General features: G+C 43.2%; 1 protein-coding gene across 2 annotated transcripts in view; it reads right to left on the bottom strand.

Moving 5' to 3' along the window:
- LOC144763264 (ribosomal protein S6 kinase alpha-2) overlaps window positions 1-25,317 on the bottom strand; it is a 1,818,960-nt gene that overhangs the window by 522,466 nt on the left and 1,271,177 nt on the right. For both annotated transcript variants that reach the window (XM_078648717.1, XM_078648718.1), the window contains exon 12: window positions 9,404-9,506. In XM_078648717.1, coding sequence (XP_078504843.1) covers window positions 9,404-9,506 — 103 coding nt within the window. The remainder of the gene's footprint in view (window positions 1-9,403; window positions 9,507-25,317) is intronic.

Here is a 25,317-nt window from a genome sequence, read left to right as displayed (position 1 = left end):
CATGATCAGCAGTGGATTGCGGGTGCGCGATATATAGTTAGTGCAACTAACTATATATGGAATTTCAATGGTTTTGTGTGAGTAAAATAAGGTTTTTTAAATGCTAATTCCTAACTATATATGGTGTATAACCTATGGTTTTTTCAGTGAATTTTCAAGGTTTTGTAAATGCTAATTCCTAACTATATATGGTCTATAACCTATGGTTTTTTCAGTGAATTTCAATGGTTTTTTAATAGCAAATATCATAAGCTGTCGAATGTCAAGTACGTGGTAAGTAAAAACATTTTCGTGTTTATGCACACTGATCTGCTTTGAATGCTGCCCCCCACCCCTCATTTCTATTAGGAGTACTCTCTCTTTGCAGATAGTGAAGGGTAGTTAACGCAGCCCTTTGCCCCCTTTGTAATCCGTCGTGCCTGCTTCTCTCTCCATTTGATTGATTGTTCTCTTTGGTTCATTCTCTATTTACAAACAAGCACAGAGTCGCAATACTCTGTTTAGTCTTTGCAGATAGCGAAAAATCGTGTAAAAAAACAAAAGGAATCGAGCAAAATCAGTAGGCCACTAATGGGATCTCTTTTTGACCTCGCTAAAATAGAAACATTAGGAACAACCTGTTGAAAATAGCAATGCGTATGTACATAAGCGGCGTTCATTTGTGTTCACAGTACCCCTTGTTGATTGTTTCAATCGAGCATTGAATTGTTCGAAGTTAATTCTCTTAAGGATCTTCTCTACCTGCAAACGAGGAAGAATAGGAATATTCTCTCTCCCTTTGCAGATAGTGAAGGGTAGGTAACGCAAGCCTTTAACACGTCGTACCTATTTCATTCCTCATTGATTGATTGATTGTCCGAACATTGACTGTTTGGGAATTAGTTCTTTTTGGAGGTATTCCCTGTTTGCAAATAAACGTAGGAAAATCTTTGCAAGTAGTGAAAGGGTACGTAATGCGGACCTTTCTCCCCCGTTGTAATCTGTCATGCCTATCTACTCCCCACTGATTGATGCACCTTTTTCACCCGGACCATTTACTAGAGATACGTCATCTGGCCCGACCAGAGAGCACCCCTAGTGAAAAGGACATATGCAATAATAACGAAGTGATCACTGTATCCTGTTAACAGAAACTTTACCATGAAACAACCTGGAAAGAAAAAAATAGGAAAACGAAAATCAGTAGGCCACTGATGAACATGAACTTTTATTAAACAACGAACAAAGAAACGATAACATAACGTAATGATAAAACCTATTAATGTCCTAGAAACAAGAAAACGTTAAAATATGCCAGTGGTGAGAGACCTGAAAAACAGTAAGAGAAACCAAATCACCCCTCGCTGTCCCACCGCCTGCCACGCCAAAAAAATCGATAGACTAGGGAAAATGCAAGTCAGTAGAACATCCGCCCCCACTCTGGAAACTTCCAAGGTGGGGCAGGGTTCCGGCTACGCCCAGCCGGGAGCAGCCCATATAAGGCAGGTCCTGCTGCCACGCCTCGGCCAGGAGATCCTAACGTAGGGTGTAGCCGGAGGAGAGGCCGAGGCCAGCGGGACCCGGCCAGGGGATTGCCTTTACAACGCTGAACAGTTGCAGGGGGGGGGAATGTCTCCTCGACCCTCCCCTCTCTCTCCCAGTCCGGCCGCGGTTGCCCTTGAGAGTTGCAGGTAGTCCCGCCACATGCTCTTCCGGTCCGGCCACCAACGGTCGGGGGGCCGAGGCCGACGGGATCCGGCTGCAGCCGATAAACCAAGAAACCCGTTCATGGGGCCAGAGCCAGGGGCGTCCGGCCGACATCCACCGGAAGCCCGGCCCGAAGACGGACGGGACACTTCTTTCTTTTATAATGGCTGCGACAACACTGGGGGGGGATGTCTTGCACATGCCTCCGACCCCCCCCCCTCGTCCTCATCGCCTGGTCCGGCCATAACAAATCTCAAGCGAGACGCCGTGGGGTGCACTGGGAGGGAGAGACGGTGCGAACAGGCCTCTCCCGCCTCCCCAGGTGGAGGCTTCCCAGCTGCACCCTCAGCGCTCCAGGCGCCCGGAAAAGGGTTCTTCCACTGTGGCCATGCTGCAACGTCTCGCCCGGCAGGGTGGAGCCCGTCCGCTCATGTGACCCCGCGATCGCCGGTAGCTGCCGAACTCTCAAAATGGCGGTCAACCTGGCAAGAGCGGGCCCAGCATAAAGAAATGGCCCGGTCACTGGTTGACTCCACCACCGTAGTCCTCCACGACCTTGAAGATTCTAGAGGAGCCGCGGGAGTCTCCGACCCCCGATGGGGAATGACTGCCATGATCGCCCGTGGAGTGACGAAACTGTATCCGCGGGACGTCGGCGCTCCCATGCTGGCGCCAGCCTCACTTTGAATTACTAGAATCCTGCAGACCTCACTTCCTGTGAAAGCACAGTGTGACCCGGTAGGAAAAATTATTGCACCCCCTCCCCTTTTTGACTGATAGTTCAAACCACCGATCCTTTCCTTTGCCCTTTTAACGGAACTTTGGACTGCCTCCCCCTCTTTTACATTTTCTAGAGAAAACAAAACATTAACCACTACATTAGCATAGCAGTTGACACCAGAACTGTTTTCAAATTGAAAACCAACAACATCTTCAACAGAATCCTTTTTGTTTCTGCTGTGACCCTGCTACAGCACAGGCATTGTCCCCAGCAGTAATTCTGCAATGCCGGTAAGAATAGCTGTGGTGCCTACTGGACTCACTCACCCCCGCGGCGCCCCACGCCGTTTTTTGCTGGGCGGCAACTTACTAGACATCACTTTCGTGCCATCTAGATTTCAGCGCGTTCTGCTGCCTTGGAACTATTTGCACAACAGACCGCTACTGACAAGAATATTTCATTATTGGTGCTGTCAATTTCAATAAATCTATTGGATAATTCAAAAGAAATTGCCACGGTCTCTTCGTTGTTTAAATGTTTTTACTGTTTTTGTTTTCTTGTATATATGTATATGTTATTAAAGTTTTATATTTCTACTACTTTGTTGGAGTGCTATATATTTTTAATGTGACACATAATTGTAAAAACTTTGATGTACAAAGAGTCATTCCTGGAATCTTCCGCTTCAGGCTCGGTCCCCTCCCCAATCACAATACAGGATGGTTTTCAGATAGTAGGAACACGTGTGGTGTGACGGATCTCATCGGGTGTGGGCCTTGATCTACTATAACTCCTTTGAAGAGGGGTGATTCTTTACAGCTGGGGCCATAAACTACATCTGCAGGGCTAGCTGATAGCCTGGACAATCGGACACAGAGAAAGAGGAGTGTCAGAGGGTGCGGTAGTGAATAGGGCGAAAGGGAGGTGTCGGGCGGGCACAGAGTGTGATTCTCAGGGAAGAGCAGCGCAGATGGGGGGAGGTTTATTGCCCATGCATAAGACAGAGAGCGGTGGTGACCAGTGCCTAGGGAAGATGCTTGCGTGGGTGAGGAGCCATGCTACGAATCGACAGCGTGCAGAGAGTGGGTCTGGTCAAGACATCTAAAATGGCTGCCGTGCACGACAAAAGTGTGGCATTTCAAAAAAGGCAAGATGGCGCAGACAATGTTTTTCAACACTTCCTCATTTCCTTCGAATCGAACGTTAACAGACGTTGGGGCATATTACCAAAGTTAAGCGATATTTATCGCTAACGATGCTTACCAACCAATTTTTTACCACTAAGCATCGTCAGAAATTATCGAAGATAAACCTTGCTATTATCAAGGTTTATCGCAAATGCGATAATAAACGGCCGCAATGCATGAATATCGCTAAAAACTCAGCGATATTCATGCATTACCGAGCTAATGCTCTTAGCCATGTTATCCACCTCCCATTGGATAACATGGCTAAGAACTGCTCAGGGCAGGTGTTACTTTTTGGAGATATTCGCGCTTAGCGCGAATATCTCCAAAAGTTGGTAATAGGAGATAGATATCTTGCATGTTGTAATGCAAGTTATTGTGGTATATGGAACTCATACCATAATCTCTCAGGAAAGCAGAAACTGATCCTTTTGGGACCGCCTAAAAAGGCCTAGGGGGTGAGGAGTACTCTACTTTGCCCCCTTTTCACGTTCCGAACTATTTTATTTTACTCTCTTCTGTAATTACACAAAATAGCAGCGATAAGATGCATCGGAGACACACAGTGAGAGAAAGGAGGCCGGAGATGAAGAAGAGATGTCAAATACACATTGGAGATAATATAGTGGCAGAAGGGAAGTAAATATGAGTAAACTTACCATGTAACATAAAAATGTTGCACTCTATACTATAAGTCTCATTTTATACTACAATCACTTCGCTACAACCTCATAAATTAAAAATAAAAATGAATAATGTCTCAAACAATTTTTGATTTCTAAATATAAATTTATTCTTCAGAATTTTCTAAATTTGAAAGAACTAGTAACATGTCCTCATCAGCAATGTCCTCATTAAAAGTCTCCAATGATGATTCTTGTAACTCTATGGTCTCCAAACACTCGATAAATTCGCCATCAAGAGATTGATCAAAAAAATCATTCAAGTCATCTCCTCCTTGTGACAATATTTCATTATTGGTGCTGTCAATTTCAATCAATGTAGTGGAATCATTCAAGTCATCTCCTCGTGACAATATTTCATTATTGGTGCTCTCAATTTCAATCAATGTAGTGGAATCATTCAAGTCATCTCCTCCTTGTGACAATATTTCATTATTGGTGCTGTCCATTTCAATCAATCTAATGGAATCATACAAGTCATCTCCTCCTTGTGACAATATTTCATTATTGGTGCTCTCAATTTCAATCAATGTAGTGGAATCATTCAAGTCATCTCCTTGTGACAATATTTCATTCTTGGTGCTGTCCATTTCAATCAATCTAATGGAATCATACAAGTCATGTCCTCCTTGTGACAATATTTCATTATTGGTGCTCTCAATTTCAATCAATGTAGTGGACAATTCAAAAGAAATTGCCACGGTCTCTTCATTGTGAGCCATTTTATTTTGAAATTGCTTGCTGTAAATTGCAGAAAAAAATAATCACTTTCATTTATCGTTTTTAGTAATACATAATATAAAACTAACTTTATCAAGTATTTAGTATAACAGAAGGACTGCAAATAAATAACAGAAAACATTTTTCAAATTATCTTCAAGTGTACAACATAGTTCCCCTTACAAATTAACAACTCACCTTTTTAAAAGTAGCAGAAGTGTTAGTACTGTGTAAATCAAACACCAGAAATTCACCACCAAAAATTCCTCACAAATGTACCTCAGACAGTAGTATCACAAAATGGCTGTGGTTTCCTCTCATTTGACATATATACATAACCAATTAACTTTCATCACACACAAATACAAAACCAAAGTAACATTTTAATTGGTTCTAAATTTCAACACTTTCAAATGTGTTTTCCCCATGCAATTTTCCATAGGACATTTACATACGTCTACAGCCTGAATGGCTGAACGGAATTACACCAAACTTGACAAAATGGTACATCAAACCTAAGAGGTCAGGAAGGATCTACTATGCCCCCTTATGGTCATTTCCCCCTTCGCTTTGGCCTCCTCTTGTCTCTCAATCCTACCGAGAGACAAGATGGCGGCCGCTACGGACTGTTTGGAATGTTGACAGACGCCGGAGAACCAATCAGCTTCGCAAAGCTCCGTAACGCGAAAAGTACGCGAAGCGGAGCGCTGTTACAGATATATATCTTTTTTTGAACGTTAATTTCTCAAAATCCACTGGAGCACATATATTGAGACCTAGCAAAGGCACATCGGGCTACCAGTCCCTAATATTTTGCCAAGTTTCGTGCAAATCCATTCAGCCGTTCGATTATTATTATTTTTTTTTTTTTTGCCCCGCGGAGCCCTTTTAAAACCTCCACATCAAACGTAGGGGGTCAGCGAGGATCTACTATTCCCCCTTATGGTCATTTGCCCCTTCGCTTTGGCCTCCTCTTGTCTCTCGATCCTACCGAGAGACAAGATGGCGGCCGCTACGGACTGTTTGGAATGTTGACAGACGCCGGAGAACCAATCAGCTTCGCTTCACAAAGCTCCGTTGCGCGAAAAGTACGCGTCCTGGAGCGCTGCCCGGTCCGCTGTTACAGATATATATCTTTTTTTAAACGTTAATTTCTCAAAATCCACTGTAGCACATATATTGAGACCTACAAAAGGCACATCGGGCTACCAGTCCCTACAATTTTGCCAAGTTTCGTGCAAATCCATTCACCCGTTCGGGCTAAAAGTGAGGCCAACCGCCCTATGGAAAACTCAATGTTAAAAACACGTTTTGGGACCCCCCTTTTTTCTCAGCCCCCCCTTGACGAACCCCCCCCAAATTTTCAAGGGCTGCTCAGAAACAAAATGTTCCATTTTCCTGAAAGTTTCAGCCAATTCCGTCCACAAACGCCAAAGTTATTAGACATAGAATTTTCAAAAAACCCATAGAGAAAAAATCCTAACTATATATACCTACTGGCGACCGCCAGTAGGTAATATATATATATATATATATATATATATATATATATATATATATATATATATATATATATATTAAAGCCCTATGCTGTCCTTGGCTGTAACCTTTGAAGAAAAAACTTGTAAGACTACAGCATTTGCATGCAAGACTTTCTGAAATAATAGCTTAATCCACATAGTTCACAAAAAACTTACATTTAAGAATAGATCATTTTGTTATAGGGGCCCTGGAATTACTAAGCAATGTTCCTAAATGCCATTGAAGACTTGCAAGCTTCTGTAAAATAATAACACTGCTTGGACAATATATGTCTTGTGACAGATTCTTGTTCTTGCTGGCCTAAATGCTCTATTTCTTGTAACAGATATTTGTTCTTACTGACCTAAATGTTCTGCCCCACACCACTCTCCAAGAGCAGGTTTTGATTTTTCGACCTTGCTACCTCCTAAAATCTTATGCAAAAAGAAGAGATATTCAACAAGTGATAAGCTTAGAGAAGTGGCTGATTTTTGCACTTACAAAAATCAAAGTCACAAACCGAAGGACTGCTGGTGCCTGAAATGATTTACACCTGCAGTAGGTAAAAAGGCACAATAAACGTCTTGACCCATATCTTGTGAATGACTGGCTGAGGATGGGATTTCTTTGTGCCAAGAGAACCAAAAGAATTTGTGACACTCACTGGATACACCAGTTACCAACAGAACCTGTCAACCTTGGATTTTGGATTTTGGGTCAGGTCCTGTTACACTTTTAAAGATTACATTTGTAGAACGATAAGGGCTAAAAAATAGTTCAGATGGTTCCGCAAACAAGGAGACCTACCTCATTCATGTTTATGAAAAATACCTTTATATCCCTATCAATCCAGCTGGTGTCAACAATCAATATTTCCACAGCTCAGATTCTTCTGTCACAACAACTACCCTTTTATATCCACAGTATGTGTAAGAGCAATGCAGACTTTCCACATTCAAGTCAGAAAATAATCCTGCAGTCCACTGAACCTGCACGTTACTTTAGAAGCTCCTGGCAACACCTGGCTGGTTAGCATTACTTAGCTTTAATCCGAAGGGCCTATGCACTCACACTCCTGTTTATGGGCCACCTTCCCTCACCGCAATCAACACTCCATTTTCTTCAGTGCACCTATCAGGAACACTTCATCTCAAACATGTCAAGCCTGACAAAATTTAACAGGGAGTAAGTGTACACTAATCCAGTACCATTAGGATTTTGGTGTGTTAGCACCAGAATCCCGGTATTATTCCCCGAAAACTTAGAACAGACACTATTTATTGCAATCAATAAATAACATACCCTGGGGTATCAATATTTATGAGGTGCAATAAATAGAACCTTGATTCTGACACAGAAGCAATCAGGGCCGTCAAAGCCTGTAGTCTGGAGGACAGGAATCGCCAAGTGCAAATTCATTAGTGAGCATCCATCTTGAAGTTTACTATGCCACGACCCTTATGCATCAGACATGGGGTGCAGCTTAGTCAGTAAGATTGGTGTGGGGGGGTTTCAAGTTTTCCAACTCACACTGGCATATTAAAATACATTATATGACAAGCAGGGTGCATGAGAGGGGCTAAAGTGGCAGTGGAAAGGGAGACGAATGTGGATTGGCAGGGGTACCTTTTGAAAGAAAACACAATATTTTGTAAAACAGCCACCATTTTTGAAGACTTTTAAAACAGAGGCAGAGTGCATTTTTGTCTGTGAATGTGTGTGTGTAGCAAGTCCTGAAATCTGACAGACAACTCACCATACCCGACTGGAAGCATCTGGACCCAACTATTTACCAGAACATGCATTTACTTGTGGGGTGTAACACCCAAAACCCCCTCCCCCGAAACTACACCCCTGTGCCAGACTTTAAAACTCTTTTGACAGTGCTTTAAAATAGGATACATTTGTTGATATACATTTGAGGTTCCTACTAGATTGATTCATTAGGATCACTTAAAGTGCTGATTTATGATTGAACACACGATACAAGATAAAATTGAGACTTCGCCATTCTCAGTTAGTATGCTCATCAGAATAAAAATATGACAAGGGATGATGATTTTGTTAAAAGCATTTGATCACAGGGGTGGGGGGTCACCACTATGTCATATGAGATATATCGCATGACAAAAGTATCACATTCACTTCATCAACAATATCTATATCAAGGTAAGTAGATGTGGAGTTAAAAATGGGAAATATAAATTCCTTTCACTATGCAATTGTAGGAGATGTTGTGGATGTGATATTGTTATAGGTTGAATTGTTCACAAGGAAAATGGGAACTGTATTTATCTTCTTCTGATTTTTTTGTTCTAAAAGAAAAACTCATTACTGGAAAGGAGCTATTTATGGCAAATACTTATTTTTTCTACTGCTATAGGTCATTGCGGAAAAGATATAGTTTCGGCATGTTTCTACACAATCTGAGTCCCAAAGCAATTTCTAACCTGACTTACATTAAGCAGATTCTAATATTTATTTTGCAAAAAGTACTACCTGCTTTGTTGTGTTTTTAGTTGCACAGTACAGGTTCTGAGTATTTTTTTCTTGCCTTCAATGAGCATGATATAGCAGGACACCAAGAATTTAGGTGGCTGTTGGGAAGGAGATGCTATGACAATTTATTATAGGGAAAAAATACCCCCTGTCGTATATTAAAAGCACATTACAAGTTGTTTCACAGTCCCATGACCATATAAACAAATTCAGCCTTTGGCCTTGTTCCTCTATATGGGCACGAAAGTCCTCAGTGACTGGCAATATCCATAAATTTAACAGCAGGGGGTACTTTAACCCATAAAGTATGGTAGGTAGTACTTTATCCCATATATAAACATATGTAAAAGGAAGCACAATCAATGGTATGTTCGGTGAGTACTTACCTGTAGGGGTCCGTGTGGTGAATTCGGGATCGAAGTGAAAGGTGTCTTCTGGCCGTCCAACTGCAGGCTTAAACGGCGGCTTGATTTCCTTTCTGTACAATTTCTACAAATTGAACAATATGATGCTGATTATCAAGAAAGACCTGTCTCTTACAAAGACTTTCTCGCAGGCAATCAGGTTAACTTCAATCAAAACACATGCATTTATTCGTTTTTTTTTCTTATTGGTACCCTTATAAATATTTAGTATTACACATTAGCATGTGCTGTAGAAAACCTTGTGTAGTACTTTATCAGAAATGGCTGAACCCTACAATTAATATGTTAAACAAGAGCAGCAGAGCACCATAGCCCTACACTAGAGCAATGTTCTTACATCGCATTCACCCATTTCCTACAATGGTGCTTATCACACAGGCACTTGGCAGAGAACCCGTGTCCCAGCGTGTTTCCCAACATTTTTTGAATCGGAATAATTTAGCCTCTTTCTACACAGTTGAAAGTAATCTTGACTTTTTAAATGTTACTTGGCTACAGCAGAAATCCATAGCCACACAGAGTTTTAATATGCATACATTCGTTTTACATTTTCAAAAAAGACAGCACATACTTTAAAATAAGCAACAGGGACATTGACGAAGACGCACACTAGCATACTTGGTTTAACAAGTATGCATGGTCCATCTCGAAAGTTTATATTGGATGAGATTGTGATCTAAAGTTTAGGGTAACTTGCTGCAGGCACACCCATTCTAACTCATACACCAATTTCAGTATCTGTAACCACTTTAGCTGCCTCAACACACTATTTTGTCACTCAAACAAATCATATATAATATGGGTACTTAGAGGTGCTTTTGGCCAGTAGGCTTCATCCATTGGTCTCCAAAATTGTCATTCACGTTTAACTTTTTCCTACCACAGCATGCAGCATGAACCAGCCCACTTAACCCATTGGCTCCCTTCGCAAAGCCTGTGCACATTGCTCCCATTCACCTAAATAAAGCCCCTCTCTGTGCACTGTCAAAGCATTTCAAAGTAAGCTATTTTAATGTCATTTTTTAAACTTTTTATAATCACTTTAAAACTGCTGCTATTTATTTTGTTTGCTCTTCTTTTTAAAATGTGTTACAAAGTGCTTAGTTGGCATTGTAGAATTGTAGTTGCAGGCGATTTGAGTGCTTGCTTAGGTGATTTATTCTCATCTCCTGACTAGTAATAGTAATTGTGAGCAGTTGGCCTGGTATATGATGTCACTAATGTAAGTGGGCACCTTGCACCAGTCCAGACATCCCTTATGGTGATTTAAGAGGTCTCAGGTAACCTTGGAAAGCTACCAAGTGGTAGCTGTGGAGAGCAGCCTTCAGGCTTAGTCTTAAAGGAGTGTAAAGCAGCTTGAGTTACAAGAATCCAATCTTATAGTATAGATTAAATGAGAAAGAACCCCACAAAGTATTTATAAAAATATGCATTTATTATATAACACTATCTAGTACGGTACACTATCTCCCACACAGAGATAGACACAAAACACACAATACCTTAGCAAAGGAATCATAGTAAATAGCACTAATACACCGTGGGCCCCATGGGGGAGCTAAACGATATACTAAGAAAGTGGTATAAGAACCACGACTTGAGTCAAGACAATGTTGAGATGTTGTAGAATTGCTGGAGGCCCACAGAACCACCCAAGGTAAGTAGATAGGGACCCCACGGAGAGCATGTGCAGCGTGTGAACACCACCATGTGTTCCATACAAGTCTATGTGCAAGTCAAGTTTGGATTTTTAAAGATTAAGGACCCTTCCCAGTGGACCCTGAAGAAACCTAGTGGAAGACAGAAGGTTGGACAGCACCTCCACCCCGTGGATACCTTGTTACCCAAGTTACTTATCTCAGGGAAGCCGGATGCATAGGTGTGAAGTGGCGTCGAAAACCGCTGTTGAATCCAATGGAGAATTTCAGGAAAGTGCCGCTGCTGGAAGAGGAGAAACTGTCTGGAGGAATCCAAACGTGGATTTTTGAAGAGCATTACCTGAAAGCAGAGGGGACAGAGTCTATGTCACTCAGGGTTGACCAGGCGACTTGGAAGACGAATGCCATCCGATGTTGGACGCTTCAGGAAAGCTGACGTTGACCGTGACTCTGCAGCTGTGAGGACCAGGCAATGCTGAGGATGACCAAGACCCACATACAAGCTGTCTCATGAAGGATGTTGAGTGCTGAGGGGTCGATGTCTGGTGGGAGCACCAACAGGCCTTGGCAAATGCAACCCACGCAGGAAGTCAAGAAGTTGCATGGTTGGGACCAGCAAGGTCCAGGAGACTCACCACAAGCAGGGGAGTCAGGGCAGGCCAAAAGATGCAGGCCATAATGCACACGATGAGGTGTGGCCAAAGATTCTGATCTGGTGGTGCTTGAGGTTGGGGCTACTTGGAGCCCAAAGATCTTCTTGAAAAGATGTCAACAAGGCCTTGCAACTGCAAAGGGGATGCAGTAATCAGGGGTTCAGTTATTGCAAACCCCACGAGGGCTATTGGCCTCAAACTTAGTGAGAGGGTAGAACAGGCCTCAGGAGCCAGGGAAAACCACCACCTGTGCTGCAGAGCCCATGGAGCCCGGTGGAGCTCAGGATCTGCAGACCGGTCAACTTAGTTATGGTGCCTGTGAATGCAGGGAAGTGACTCCTTCACTCCAAGGGAGATTACTTTCGTAGTCCTTGATGCTTCACAGGCCTTGGATTTTCCTGTATGATGCACAGGCACAGACGATGCAGCAGACTGGAATGGAGACAAAGCCAGGCCCAAACGAAGTCCAGAGTGCCCAGACGGTAGAAGTGCGGTGGTTTCAGTTCTGAATCTTATCCCCGGACGAATCTAGGGACCTACACCGATGTAAGCCCTTAAGTACCCTAAGGAAATGTTTGGGACAATTCAGGGAACCCTTCCAGGGGGGAGTTTACTCCTATGTTCAGTTTCACGCCAGAGCAGGGGCCAACAGCTCCCAGGACTGATTTGAACTGGATTACGCACAGGGACACCAAATGTGCTTCTCATGCAGACTTTCAGGTGCTAGCAAGAGCACTCACCCAGCCCTAACACACTAAATCCTGTCTGGGAGGTGGTCACACCTCCCTGTCACAGGATGCCTATTATTCTACCTTCCCCTGCTCGAGCTTGGGACAGCCGCAGGAGGGCAGAAATGTGTCTCTGGTCGGCAGCAACCATTTTGTGCTGTCCAAGACTAGAAGGCTGGTACCGGGAACACTGAGAGCTTAACAGAGGACTTTTTCAGTGCTTGGAATCATACCTTCCACACCACTTATGGTGTGGGAGGTTTGATTCCAACATGTTTGATACCAGACATGATAGGATTAGTTGCAGCCAAAATGGTCATCGTGCGATTATGATGTGCCCCTTTATATAGTATATGGCTGCTTCACTGACAACCCAGGAGAATGGACCCCATAGGCTGCAGGAGTGTCCTGCTTATGCAGAGCCACCCTCTCACTTAGAACCAAGCACCCTGTCTTAAGAATTGCAAAGGCCTGCTATAGGGGTGACTTATAGGTTTCTAATGCAGTGACCCTTAGATATAGTAAACCTATATCTTTAGTAAGTGGTGCATGCACCAACTTGCACAGGCTGCAATGGCAGGCCTGTAGTTCCATTTTGAATGATCTCTCATGTGTGTCATAATACATGCTGCAGCCCATGGGAGACCTCTAGGGTACCTACACCCTGGGTACAAGTGTACCATATAGTAGGGACTGACAAGGGTACACCAGTCTCAAATTGGGATGTACCTAAGTACTGAACACAAAAGTTTAGGGAGAAAGCAGATAGACTGGGGTCCTGATTAGCAGGATCCCAGTCAGACTAGTCAAAATGGCATCACATCAAGCAAAAAGTGGGGATAACCATAAGAAGCAGATCTTACTTTCCTACAGTAATAAAATGCATGATGCAAAGTTTATTGTTTAAAAAATAACACTAGTAAAACAGCAGCATCAGTGAAAGTTGTTTAAATATTGAATGTTTATTGCAAGCATAAAGATGCCATGTTTTTGTGACTGTTTTGTTTTTTCTTTTTCTTTTAGAGGCATATACTTGCAATAGAAAATACAAATAATAACCACTGCTCCATCTTGATAAGGCCAAACCTACTGGCTTTGTCAAAGCTTGTTTTCTTTTGAGCTCAGGTGCATCAAGGAATCCTGCTTCCTGTGTCCCCATTTAAAGCTAGACACCATCTTATAATATAACATTAAATGGCTTCCGTTCTCAAAAATATTATGAAAGTTCTTCTACCTTAATGATAAAATAGGAAATTAAAGGGACAATATTACTGCACGTTTAGTCATGAAACCAGAATCAAGTCATGTAATTGGAGCCCAGTACTACATGGTGTATGCTAATTATAGATAGTGATGGAGCAGATTTCATCTGCAGTCAGGCATTGTTTTATATTTGCGCTTCAGACAGACTGCATTTAAATTGCCACACACATTCACACTCCAGGAAATCCACCACTGGATGTGCGATTCATCACTTAAGCTCAACGATTCTAAAACGGAAGTCATGCTTATGGGCAAGAAATGGGCTACCATTCCTCCATCGGTCTGGCCTGATGTTTTTGGCGAGGTGCCCACCCCGAAGAAGGAAATTAAGACTTTGGGAGTCTGGCTCGAACCTGATCTATCCATGAAGACTCAGGCAGCCAAAACAGCAGGTACCTGTTTCAGACTCATGCGCTCTATCCGAAAGATCCTCCCGCTACTTCCTACCCTATCGAGGAAACTCCTTGTTCAAGGCTTGATCCTTGCTCGTCTGGACTATAGCAACGCCGTCTATCTAGAAGCCCCCGAATCCACTCTGGCAAAACTCCAGCGCGCTCAAAATGCGGCTGCCCGGCTCCTAATGAGTCTTCCCACCAGAGCCTCTGCCAGACCAGCACTCAAGGCCCTACACTGGCTTCCGATCCGACAGAGGATTGAATTTAAGGCTATGTGTACCGCCCACAAACTCCTCAACGGCCTAGGCCCTTCGATCTTGAGAGACATGGTCATTCCTTATAAGGCTCCCAGATCCCTGCGCTCTGACAATGAGCGTCTGGCCAATGTCCCGAGATTCAGGAAGGTGCGCACTGGTGGTCGACGCTTCGCAGTAAAGGCGTCCTCTGGCTGGAACTCGCTTCCACGCTGCTTGCGCCTGGAACCCTGCCATCTTCGGTTCCGCAAAGAACTGAAAACTTTCCTTTTTCCCAAATAGGACCTCCTCTCCCCCCTTGGTCATCGCAAGTCTTTTACAGCGCGGGGATGCCTCCGGGTCACCAGGCGCTTTACAAATCGTTAAATAAATAAATAAATAAATTTTGGTGCAAGTTAAAAACATGGCACATGAAAAACATGAAAGTGAGGCCTATTCAGTCTGAAATGTTTGTGCTGAATTTACATGTGTTTTTGCAGGTAACTACACAAAATATCGAATACAAAATATAGAATTACATTAATATCGAAGTAAAAATATAGAATGGACAAAATATCGAATAGACAGACTAAAGTCAACAAAAATATTGAATTTAAGGTAAGTAATTTAATATCGATTTTTATAAATATAGAAAGTCAAAATATCGAAGTATATGATATAGGTATTAATAAGATCGAATTTTTAATAATATCAATTTTTTTAAGTGTTTTGTATTTTAGTGTATGTGTGAAAAGTATATATTTTTATTAAAATTTATTTTAAGTTATGAATTTTATGTTATTTAATTTTTGCGTAATTTAATTTTGTAGCGGGTTGTGGGTTTATCGGGGAATAGGGTGGGAAGTAATTTAATTGTAATTCATTAAATATTTTAATGTATTTATTGGTATTTATTTTGAATTAATCATTAATTAATTTGTAATTGGTAATTAATGAACTTGTAATTGGTAATTGATTTTTATTAATTGATTAATTGATAATTATGTTAATTTTATTAATTTATTTCCGTAGTGGGTTGTGGGATTATAGGGGAATAGGGTGGGAAGTAATTTAATTGTAATTAATTAAATATTTTAATTTATGTATTATTATTTATTTTGAATTAATTGTTAATTATTTTTTATTGCTAATTAAATAAATGTTAATTGTTAATTAATTTGTATCAATAGGTAATGAATTTTAATAATTAATATTTATTTGTATTTTGAAAAGATTAATTATTATATTAAATTGGTAATTACTTTTACTTTATTTTTTATTGGTATTGATATTTAATGTATTTTTATGAATATATTAAATATTTACTTTCCCTACTGTTGCACTCACTGGAGTGGTAATAGTACATTTTACTCTCTCGCTATCCAATGCTTTCCCTACTGTTGCACTCTCTGGAGTGGGAATAGTAATTTTAACCCCTACGCTATCCAACGCTTTCCCTACTGTTGCACTCATTGGAGTGGGAATAGTAATTTTTACCCCTACACTATTCAATGCTTTCCCTACTGTTGCACTCATTGGAGTGGAAATAGTAAATTTTACCCTCCCGCTATCCAACGCTTTCCCTACTGTTGCACTCTCTGGAGTGGGAATGGTAATTTTTACCCTCCCGTTATCCAACGCTTTCCCTACTGTTGCACTCACTAGAGCGGGAATAGTCATTTTTACCCCTACGCTATCCAACGCTTTCCCTACTGTTTCACTCTCTGGAGTGGGTATAGTAATTTTTACCCCTACAGTATCCAACGCTTTCCCTACTGTTGCACCCTCTGGAGTGGGAATAGTAATTTTAACCCCTACGCTATCCAGCGCTTTCCCTACTGTTGCACTCTCTGGAGTGGGAATAGTAATTTTTACCCCTACGCTATCCAACATTTTCCCTACTGTTGCACTCTCTGGAGTGGGAATAGTAATTTTTACCCCTACGGTATCCAACGCTTTCACTACTGTTGCACCCTCTGGAGTGGGAATAGTAATTTTTACCCCTACGCTATCCAACGCTTTCCATACTGTTGCACTCTCTGGAGTGGAAATAGTACATTTTTACCCTCCCGCTATCCAACGCATTCCCTACTGTTGCACTCTCTGGAGTGGGAATAGTAAGTTTTACCCTCCCGCTATCCAACGCTTTCCCTACTGTTGCACTCACTGGAGTGGGAATAGTAATTTTTACCCCTACGGTATCCAACGTTTTCCCTACTGTTGCACCCTATGGAGTGGGAATAGTAATTTTTACCCCTACGCTATCCAACGCTTTCCCTACTGTTGCACTCTCTGGAGTGGGAATAGTAATTTTTACCCTCCCGCTATCCAACGCTTTCCCTACTGTTGCACTCTCTGGAGTGGGAATAGTACATTTTTACCCTCCCGCTATCCAACGCGTTCCCTACTGTTGCACTCTCTGGAATGGGAATAGTAAGTTTTACCCTCCCGCTATCCAATGCTTTCCCTACTGTTGCACTCTCTGGAGTGGGAATAGTAATTTTTACCCCTACGCTATCCAACGCTTTCCCTACTGTTGCACTCTCTGGAGTGGGAATAGTAATTTTTACCCCTACGCTATCCAACACTTTCCCTACTGTTGCACTCTCTGGAGTGGGAATAGTAATTTTTACCCTCTCGCTATCCAACGTGTTTCCTACTGTTGCACTCTCTGGAGTGGGAATAGTAAGTTTTACCCTCCCGCTATCCAACGCTTTCCCTACTGTTGCATTCACTGGAGTGGGAATAGTAATTTTTACCCCTACGCTATCCAATGCTTTCCCTACTGTTGCACTCATTGGAGTGGGAATAGTAATTTTTACCCTCCCGATATCCAACGCTTTCCCTACTGTTGTACTCTCTGGAGTGGGAATAGTAATTTTTACCCTCACGTTATCCAACGCATTACCTACTGTTGCACTCACTGGAGTGGGAATAGTAATTTTTATCCCTGCGCTTTCCAACGCTTTCCCTACTGTTGCACTCTCTGGAATGGGAATAGTAAGTTTTACCCTCCTGCTATCCAACACTTTCCCTACTGTTGCACTCTCTGGAGTGGGAATAGTAATTTTTACCCCTATGCTATCCAACGCTTTCGCCTACTGTTGCACTCTCTGGAGTGGGAATAGTAATTTTTACCCCTACGCTATCCAACGCTTTCCCCACTGTTGCACTCTCTGGAATGGGAATAGTAATTTTTACCCCTACAGTATCCAACGCTTTCCCTACTGTTGCACCCTCTGGAGTGGGAATAGTAATTTTTACCCATACGCTATCCAACGCATTCCCTACTGTTGCACTCTCTGGAGTGGGAATAGTACATTTTTACCCTCCCGCTATCCAACGCGTTCCCTACTGTTGCACTCTCTGGAGTGGGAATAGTAAGTTTTACCCTCCCGCTATCCAACGCTTTCCCTACTGTTGCACTCACTGAAGTGGGAATAGTAATTTTTACCCCTACGCTATCTAACCGTTTCCCTACCGTTGCCTTCACTGGAGTGGGAATAGTAATTTTTACCCCTACCCTATCCAACGCTTTCCCTACTGTTACACTCATTGGAGTGGGAATAGTAATTTTTACCCTCCCGATAACCAATGCTTTCCCTACTGTTGCACTCTCTGGAGTGGGAATAGTAATTTTTACCCTCCCGTTATCCAACGCATTACCTACTGTTGCACTCACTGGAGCGGGAATAGTCATTTTTACCCCTACGGTATCCAACGTTTTCCCTACTGTTGCACCCTCTGGAGTGGGAATAGTAATTTTTACCCCTACGCTATCCAACGCTTTCCCTACTGTTGCACTCTCTGGAGTGGGAATAGTAATTTTTACCCTCCCGCTATCCAACGCTTTCCCTACTGTTGCACTCTCTGGAGTGGGAATAGTACATTTTTACCCTCCCGCTATCGAACGCGTTCCCTACTGTTGCACTCTCTGGAATGGGAATAGTAAGTTTTACCCTCCCGCTATCCAACGCTTTCCCTACTGTTGCACTCTCTGGAGTGGGAATAGTAATTTTTACCCCTACGCTATCCAACACTTTCCCTACTGTTGCACTCTCTGGAGTGGGAATAGTAATTTTTAACCCTACGCTATCCAACACTTTCCCTACTGTTGCACTCTCTGGAGTGGGAATAGTAATTTTTACCCTCTCGCTATCCAACGTGTTTCCTACTGTTGCACTCTCTGGAGTGGGAATAGTAAGTTTTACCCTCCCGCTATCCAACGCTTTCCCTACTGTTGCATTCACTGGAGTGGGAATAGTAATTTTTACCCCTACGCTATCCAATGCTTTCCCTACTGTTGCACTCATTGGAGTGGGAATAGTAATTTTTACCCTCCCGATATCCAATGCTTTCCCTACTGTTGTACTCTCTGGAGTGGTAATAGTAATTTTTACCCTCACGTTATCCAACGCATTACCTACTGTTGCACTCACTGGAGTGGGAATAGTAATTTTTATCCCTGCGCTTTCCAACGCTTTCCCTACTGTTGCACTCTCTGGAATGGGAATAGTAAGTTTTACCCTCCCGCTATCCAACACTTTCCCTACTGTTGCACTCTCTGGAGTGGGAATAGTAATTTTTACCCCTACGCTATCCAACGCTTTCCCTACTGTTGTACTCTCTGGAGTGGGAATAGTAATTTTTACCCCTACGCTATCCAACGCTTTCCCCACTGTTGCACTCTCTGGAGTGGGAATAGTAATTTTTACCCCTACAGTATCCAACGCTTTCCCTACTGTTGCACCCTCTGGAGTGGGAATAGTAATTGTTACCCCTATTCTATCCAACACTTTCCCTACTGTTGCACTCTCTGGAGTGGGAATAGTACATTTTTACCCTCCCTCTATCCAACGCGTTCCCTACTGTTGCACTCTCTAGAGTGGGAATAGTAAGTTTTACCCTCCCGCTATCCAACGCTTTCCCTACTGTTGCACTCACTGGAGTGGGAATAGTAATTTTTACCCCTACGCTATCTAACGGTTTCTCTACCGTTGCCTTCACTGGAGTGGGAATAGTAATTTTTACCCCTACCCTATCCAACGCTTTCCCTACTGTTACACTCATTGGAGTGGGAATAGTAATTTTTACCCTCCCGATATCCAATGCTTTCCCTACTGTTGACTCTCTGGAGTGGGAATAGTAATTTTTACCTTCCCGTTATTCAACGCATTACCTACTGTTGCACTCACTGGAGCGGGAATAGTCATTTTTACCCCTACGGTATCCAACGTTTTCCATACTGTTGCACCCTCTGGAGTGGGAATAGTAATTTTTACCCCTACGCTATCCAACGCTTTCCCTACTGTTGCACTCTCTGGAGTGGGAATAGTAATTTTTACCCTCCCGCTATCCAACGCTTTCCCTACTGTTGCACTCTCTGGAGTGGGAATAGTACATTTTTACCCTCCCGCTATCGAACTCGTTCCCTACTGTTGCACTCTCTGGAGTGGGAATAGTACGTTTTACCCTCCCGCTATCCAACGCTTTCCCTACTGTTGCACTCACTGGAGTGGGAATAGTAATTTTTACCCCTACGCTATCCAACGCTTTCCCTACTGTTGCACTCTCTGGAGTGGGAATAGTAATTTTTACCCCTACGCTATCCAACACTTTCCCTACTGTTGCACTCTCTGGAGTGGGAATAGTAATTTTTACCCTCTCGCTATCCAACGTGTTTCCTACTGTTGCACTCTCTGGAGTGGGAATAGTAAGTTTTACCCTCCCGCTATCCAACGCTTTCCCTACTGTTGCATTCACTGGAGTGGGAATAGTAATTTTTACCCCTACGCTATCCAATGCTTTCCCTACTGTTGCACTCATTGGAGTGGGAATAGTAATTTTTACCCTCCCGATATCCAACGCTTTCCCTACTGTTGTACTCTCTGGAGTGGTAATAGTAATTTTTACCCTCACGTTATCCAACGCATTACCTACTGTTGCACTCACTGGAGTGGGAATAGTAATTTTTATCCCTGCGCTTTCCAACGCTTTCCCTACTGTTGCACTCTCTGGAATGGGAATAGTAAGTTTTACCCTCCCGCTATCCAACACTTTCCCTACTGTTGCACTCTCTGGAGTGGAAATAGTAATTTTTACCCCTACGCTATCCAACGCTTTCCCTACTGTTGCACTCTCTGGAGTGGGAATAGTAATTTTTACCCCTACGCTATCCAACGCTTTCCCCACTGTTGCACTCTCTGGAGTGGGAATAGTAATTTTTACCCCTACAGTATCCAACGCTTTCCCTACTGTTGCACCCTCTGGAGTGGGAATAGTAATTTTTACCCCTACGCTATCCAACGCTTTCCTTACTGTTGCACTCTCTGGAGTGGGAATAGTACATTTTTACCCTCCCGCTATCCAACGCGTTCCCTACTGTTGCACTCTCTAGAGTGGGAATAGTAAGTTTTACCCTCCCGCTATCCAACGCTTTCCCTACTGTTGCACTCACTGGAGTGGGAATAGTAATTTTTACCCCTACGCTATCTAACGGTTTCCCTACCGTTGCCTTCACTGGAGTGGGAATAGTAATTTTTACCCCTACCCAATCCAACGCTTTCCCTACTGTTACACTCATTGGAGTGGGAATAGTAATTTTTACCCTCCCGAAATCCAATGCTTTCCCTACTGTTGCACTCTCTGGAGTGGGAATAGTAATTTTTACCCTCCCGTTATCCAACGCATTACCTACTGTTGCACTCACTGGAGCGGGAATAGTCATTTTTACCCCTACGGTATCCAACGTTTTCCATACTGTTGCACCCTCTGGAGTGGGAATAGTAATTTTTACCCCTACGCTATCCAACGCTTTCCCTACTGTTGCACTCTCTGGAGTGGGAATATTAATTTTTACCCTCCCGCTATCCAACGCTTTCCCTACTGTTGCACTCTCTGGAGTGGGAATAGTACATTTTTACCCTCCCGCTATCGAACGCGTTCCCTACTGTTGCACTCTCTGGAATGGAAATAGTAAGTTTTACCCTCCCGCTATCCAACGCTTTCCCTACTGTTGCACTCACTGGAGTGGGAATAGTAATTTTTACCCCTACGCTATCCAACGCTTTCCCTACTGTTGCACTCTCTGGAGTGGGAATAGTAATTTTTACCCCTACGCTATCCAACACTTTCCCTACTGTTGCACTCTCTGGAGTGGGAATAGTAATTTTTACCCTCTCGCTATCCAACGCGTTCCCTACTGTTGCACTCTCTGGAGTGGGAATAGTAATTTTTACCCTCCCGCTATCCAACGCTTTCCCTACTGTTGCATTCACTGGAGTGGGAATAGTAATTTTTACCCCTACGCTATCCAATGCTTTCCCTACTGTTGCAATCATTGGAGTGGGAATAGTAATTTTTACCCTCCCGATATCCAACGCTTTCCCTACAGTTGCACTCTCTGGAGTGGGAATAGTAATTTTTACCCTCAAGTTATCCAACGCATTACCTACTGTTGCACTCACTGGAGTGGGAATAGTACATTTTATCCCTGCGCTATCCAACGCTTTCCCTACTGGTACACTCTCTGGAGTGTGAATAGTAATTTTTACCCCAACGGTATACAACGTTTTCCCTACTTTTGCACCCTCTGGAGTGGCAATAGTAATTTTTACCCCTACGCTATCCAACGGTTTCCCTACTTTTGCACTCACTGTAGTGGGAATAGTAATTTTTACCCCTATGCTATCCAACGCTTTCCCTACTGTTGCACTCATTGGAGTGGGAATAGTAATTTTTACCCTCCCGCTATCCAACGCTTTCCCTACTGTTGCACTCTCTGGAGTGGGAATAGTAATCTTTACCCTCCCGTTATCCAACACTTTCCCTACTGTTGCACTCACTGGAGCGGGAATAGTAATTTTTATCCCTACGCTATCCAACGCTTTCCCTACTGTTACCTTCCCTGAAGTGGGAATAGTAATTTTTACCCCTAAGCGCTCCAACTCGTTCCCAACTGTTGCACTCTCTGGAGTGGGAATAGTAATTTTTACACCTACGGTATCCAACGCTTTCCCTACTGTTGCACCCTCTGGAGTGGGAAGAGTAATTTTTACCCCTACGCTATCCAACGCTTTCCCTACTGTTGCACTCTCTGGACTGGGAATAGTGATTTTTACCCTCCCGCTATCAAACGCGTTCCCTACTGTTGCACTCATTGGAGTGGGAATAGTACGTTTTACCCTCCCGCTATCCAACGCTTTCCCTACTGTTGCACTCACTGGAGTGGGAACAGTAATTTTTACCCTACACTATCCAACGCTTTCCCTACTGTTGCACTTATTGGAGTGGGAATAGTAAATTTTACCCTCCCGCTATCCAACGCTTTCCCTACTGTTGCACTCTCTGGAGTGGGAATAGTAATTTTTACCCTCCCGTTATCCAACGCTTTCCCTACTGTTGCACTCACTAGAGCGGGAATAGTAATTTTTACCCCTACGCTATCCAACGCTTTCCCTACTGTTTCACTCTCTGGAGTGGGTATAGTAATTGTTACCCCTACAGTATCCAACGCTTTCCATACTGTTGCACCCTCTGGAGTGGGAATAGCAATTTTTACCCCTACACTATCCAACGCTTTCCCTACTGTTGCACTCATTGGAGTGGGAATAGTAATTTTTACCCCTACACTATCCAATGCTTTCCCTACTGTTGCACTCTCTGGAGTGGGAATAGTAATTTTTACCCATACGCTATCCAGCGCTTTCCCTACTGTTGCACTCTCTGGAGTGGGAATAGTCATTTTTACCCCTACGCTATCCAACGCTTTCCCTACTGTTGCACTCTCTGGAGTGGGAATAGTAATTTTTACCCCTTCGGTATCCAACGCTTTACCTACTGTTGCACCCTCTGGAGTGGGAATAGTAATTTTTACCCCTACGCTATCCAACGCTTTCCTTACTGTTGCACTCTCTGGAGTGGGAATAGTAAATTTTTACCCTCCCGCTATCCAACGCGTTTCCTACTGTTGCACTCTCAGGAGTGGGAATAGTAAGTTTTACCCTCCCGCTATCCAACGCTTTCCCTACTGTTGCACTCACTGGAGTGGGAATAGTAATTTTTACCCCTATGCTATATAACGGTTTCCCTACTGTTGCCTTCACTGGAGTGGGAATAGTAATTTTTACCCCTACCCTATCCAACGCTTTCCCTACTGTTACACTCATTGGAGTGGGAATAGTAATTTTTACCCTCCCGATATCCAATGCTTTCCCTACTGTTGCACCCTCTGGAGTGGGAATAAAAAAATGTACCCCTTCGCTATCCAACGCTATCCCTACTGTTGCACTCTCTGGAGTGGGAATAGTAATTTTTACCCTCCCGCTATCCAACGCTTTCCCTACTGTTGCACTCTCTGGAGTGGGAATAGTAAGTTTTACCCTCCCGCTATCCAACGCTTTCCCTACTATTGCATTCACTGGAGTGGGAATAGTAATTTTTACCCCTACGCTATCCAATGCTTTCCCTACTGTTGCACTCATTGGAGTGGGAATAGTAATTTTTACCCTCCCGATATCCAACGCTTTCCCTACTGTTGCACTCTCTGGTGTGGTAATAGTAATTTTTACCCTCCCGTTATCCAACACTTTCCCTACTGTTGCACTCACTGGAGCGGGAATAGTAATTTTTATCCCTACGCTATCCAACGCTTTCCCTACTGTTACCTTCCCTGGAGTGGGAATAGTAATTTTTACCCCTAAGCGCTCCAACTCTTTCCCTACTGTTGGACTCTCTGGAGTGGGAATAGTAATTTTTACTACTACGGTATCCAACGCTTTCCCTACTGTTGCACCCTCTGGAGTGGGAATAGTAATTTTTACCCCTACGCTATCCAACACTTTCCCTACTGTTGCACTCTCTGGAGTGGGAATAGTAATTTTTACCCTCCCGCTATCCAACGCGTTCCCTACTGTTGCACTCTACGGAGTGGGAATAGTACGTTTTACCCTCCCGCTATCCAACACTTTCCCTACTGTTGCACTCACTGGAGTGGGAACAGTAATTTTTACCCTACGCTATCCAACGCTTTCCCTACTGTTGCACTCATTGGAGTGAGAATAGTAAATTGTACCCTCCCGCTATCCAACGCTTTCCCTACTGTTGCACTCTCTGGAGTGGGAATAGTAATTTTTACCCTCCCATTATCCAACACTTTCCCTACTGTTGCACTCACTAGAGCGGGAATAGTAATTTTTACCCCTACGCTATCCAACGCTTTCCCTACTGTTTCACTCTCTGGAGTGGGTATAGTAATTGTTACCCCTACAGTATCCAACGCTTTCCATACTGTTGCACCCTCTGGAGTGGGAATAGTAATTTTTACCCCTACGCTATCCAACGCTTTCCCTACTGTTGCACTCATTGGAGTGGGAATAGAAATTTTTACCCCTACACTATGCAATGCTTTCCCTACTGTTGCACTCCACGGAGTGGGAATAGTAATTATTACCCCTACGGTATCCAGCGTTTTCCCTACTGTTGCACTTTTTGGAGTGGGAATAGTAATTTTTACCCCTACGCTATCCAACGCTTTCCCTACTGTTGCACTCCACGGAGTGGGAATAGTAATTATTACCCCTACGGTATCCAACGCTTTCCCTACTGTTGCATCCTCTGGAGTGGGAATAGTAATATTACCCCTACGCTATCCAACGCTTTCCCTACTGTTGCACTCTCTGGAGTGGGAATAGTACATTTTTACCCTCCCGCTATCCAACACGTTCCCTACTGTTGCACTCTCTGGAGTGGGAATAGTAAGTTTTACCCTCCCGCTATCCAACGCTTTCCCTACTGTTGCACTCACTGGAGTGGGAATAGTAATTTTTACATCCTACGCTATCCAACGGTTTCCCTACTGTTGCCTTCACTGGAGTGGGAATAGTAATTTTTACCCCTACGCTATCCAACGCTTTCCCTACTGTTGCACTCATTGGAGTGGGAATAG

This window comes from Lissotriton helveticus, chromosome 6 (assembly GCF_964261635.1).
Source record: "Lissotriton helveticus chromosome 6, aLisHel1.1, whole genome shotgun sequence".
Taxonomy (NCBI): domain Eukaryota; kingdom Metazoa; phylum Chordata; class Amphibia; order Caudata; family Salamandridae; genus Lissotriton; species Lissotriton helveticus.
The sequence above is the reverse complement of the archived record's forward strand: the minus strand, read 5'-3'. Positions and strand labels throughout refer to the sequence as shown.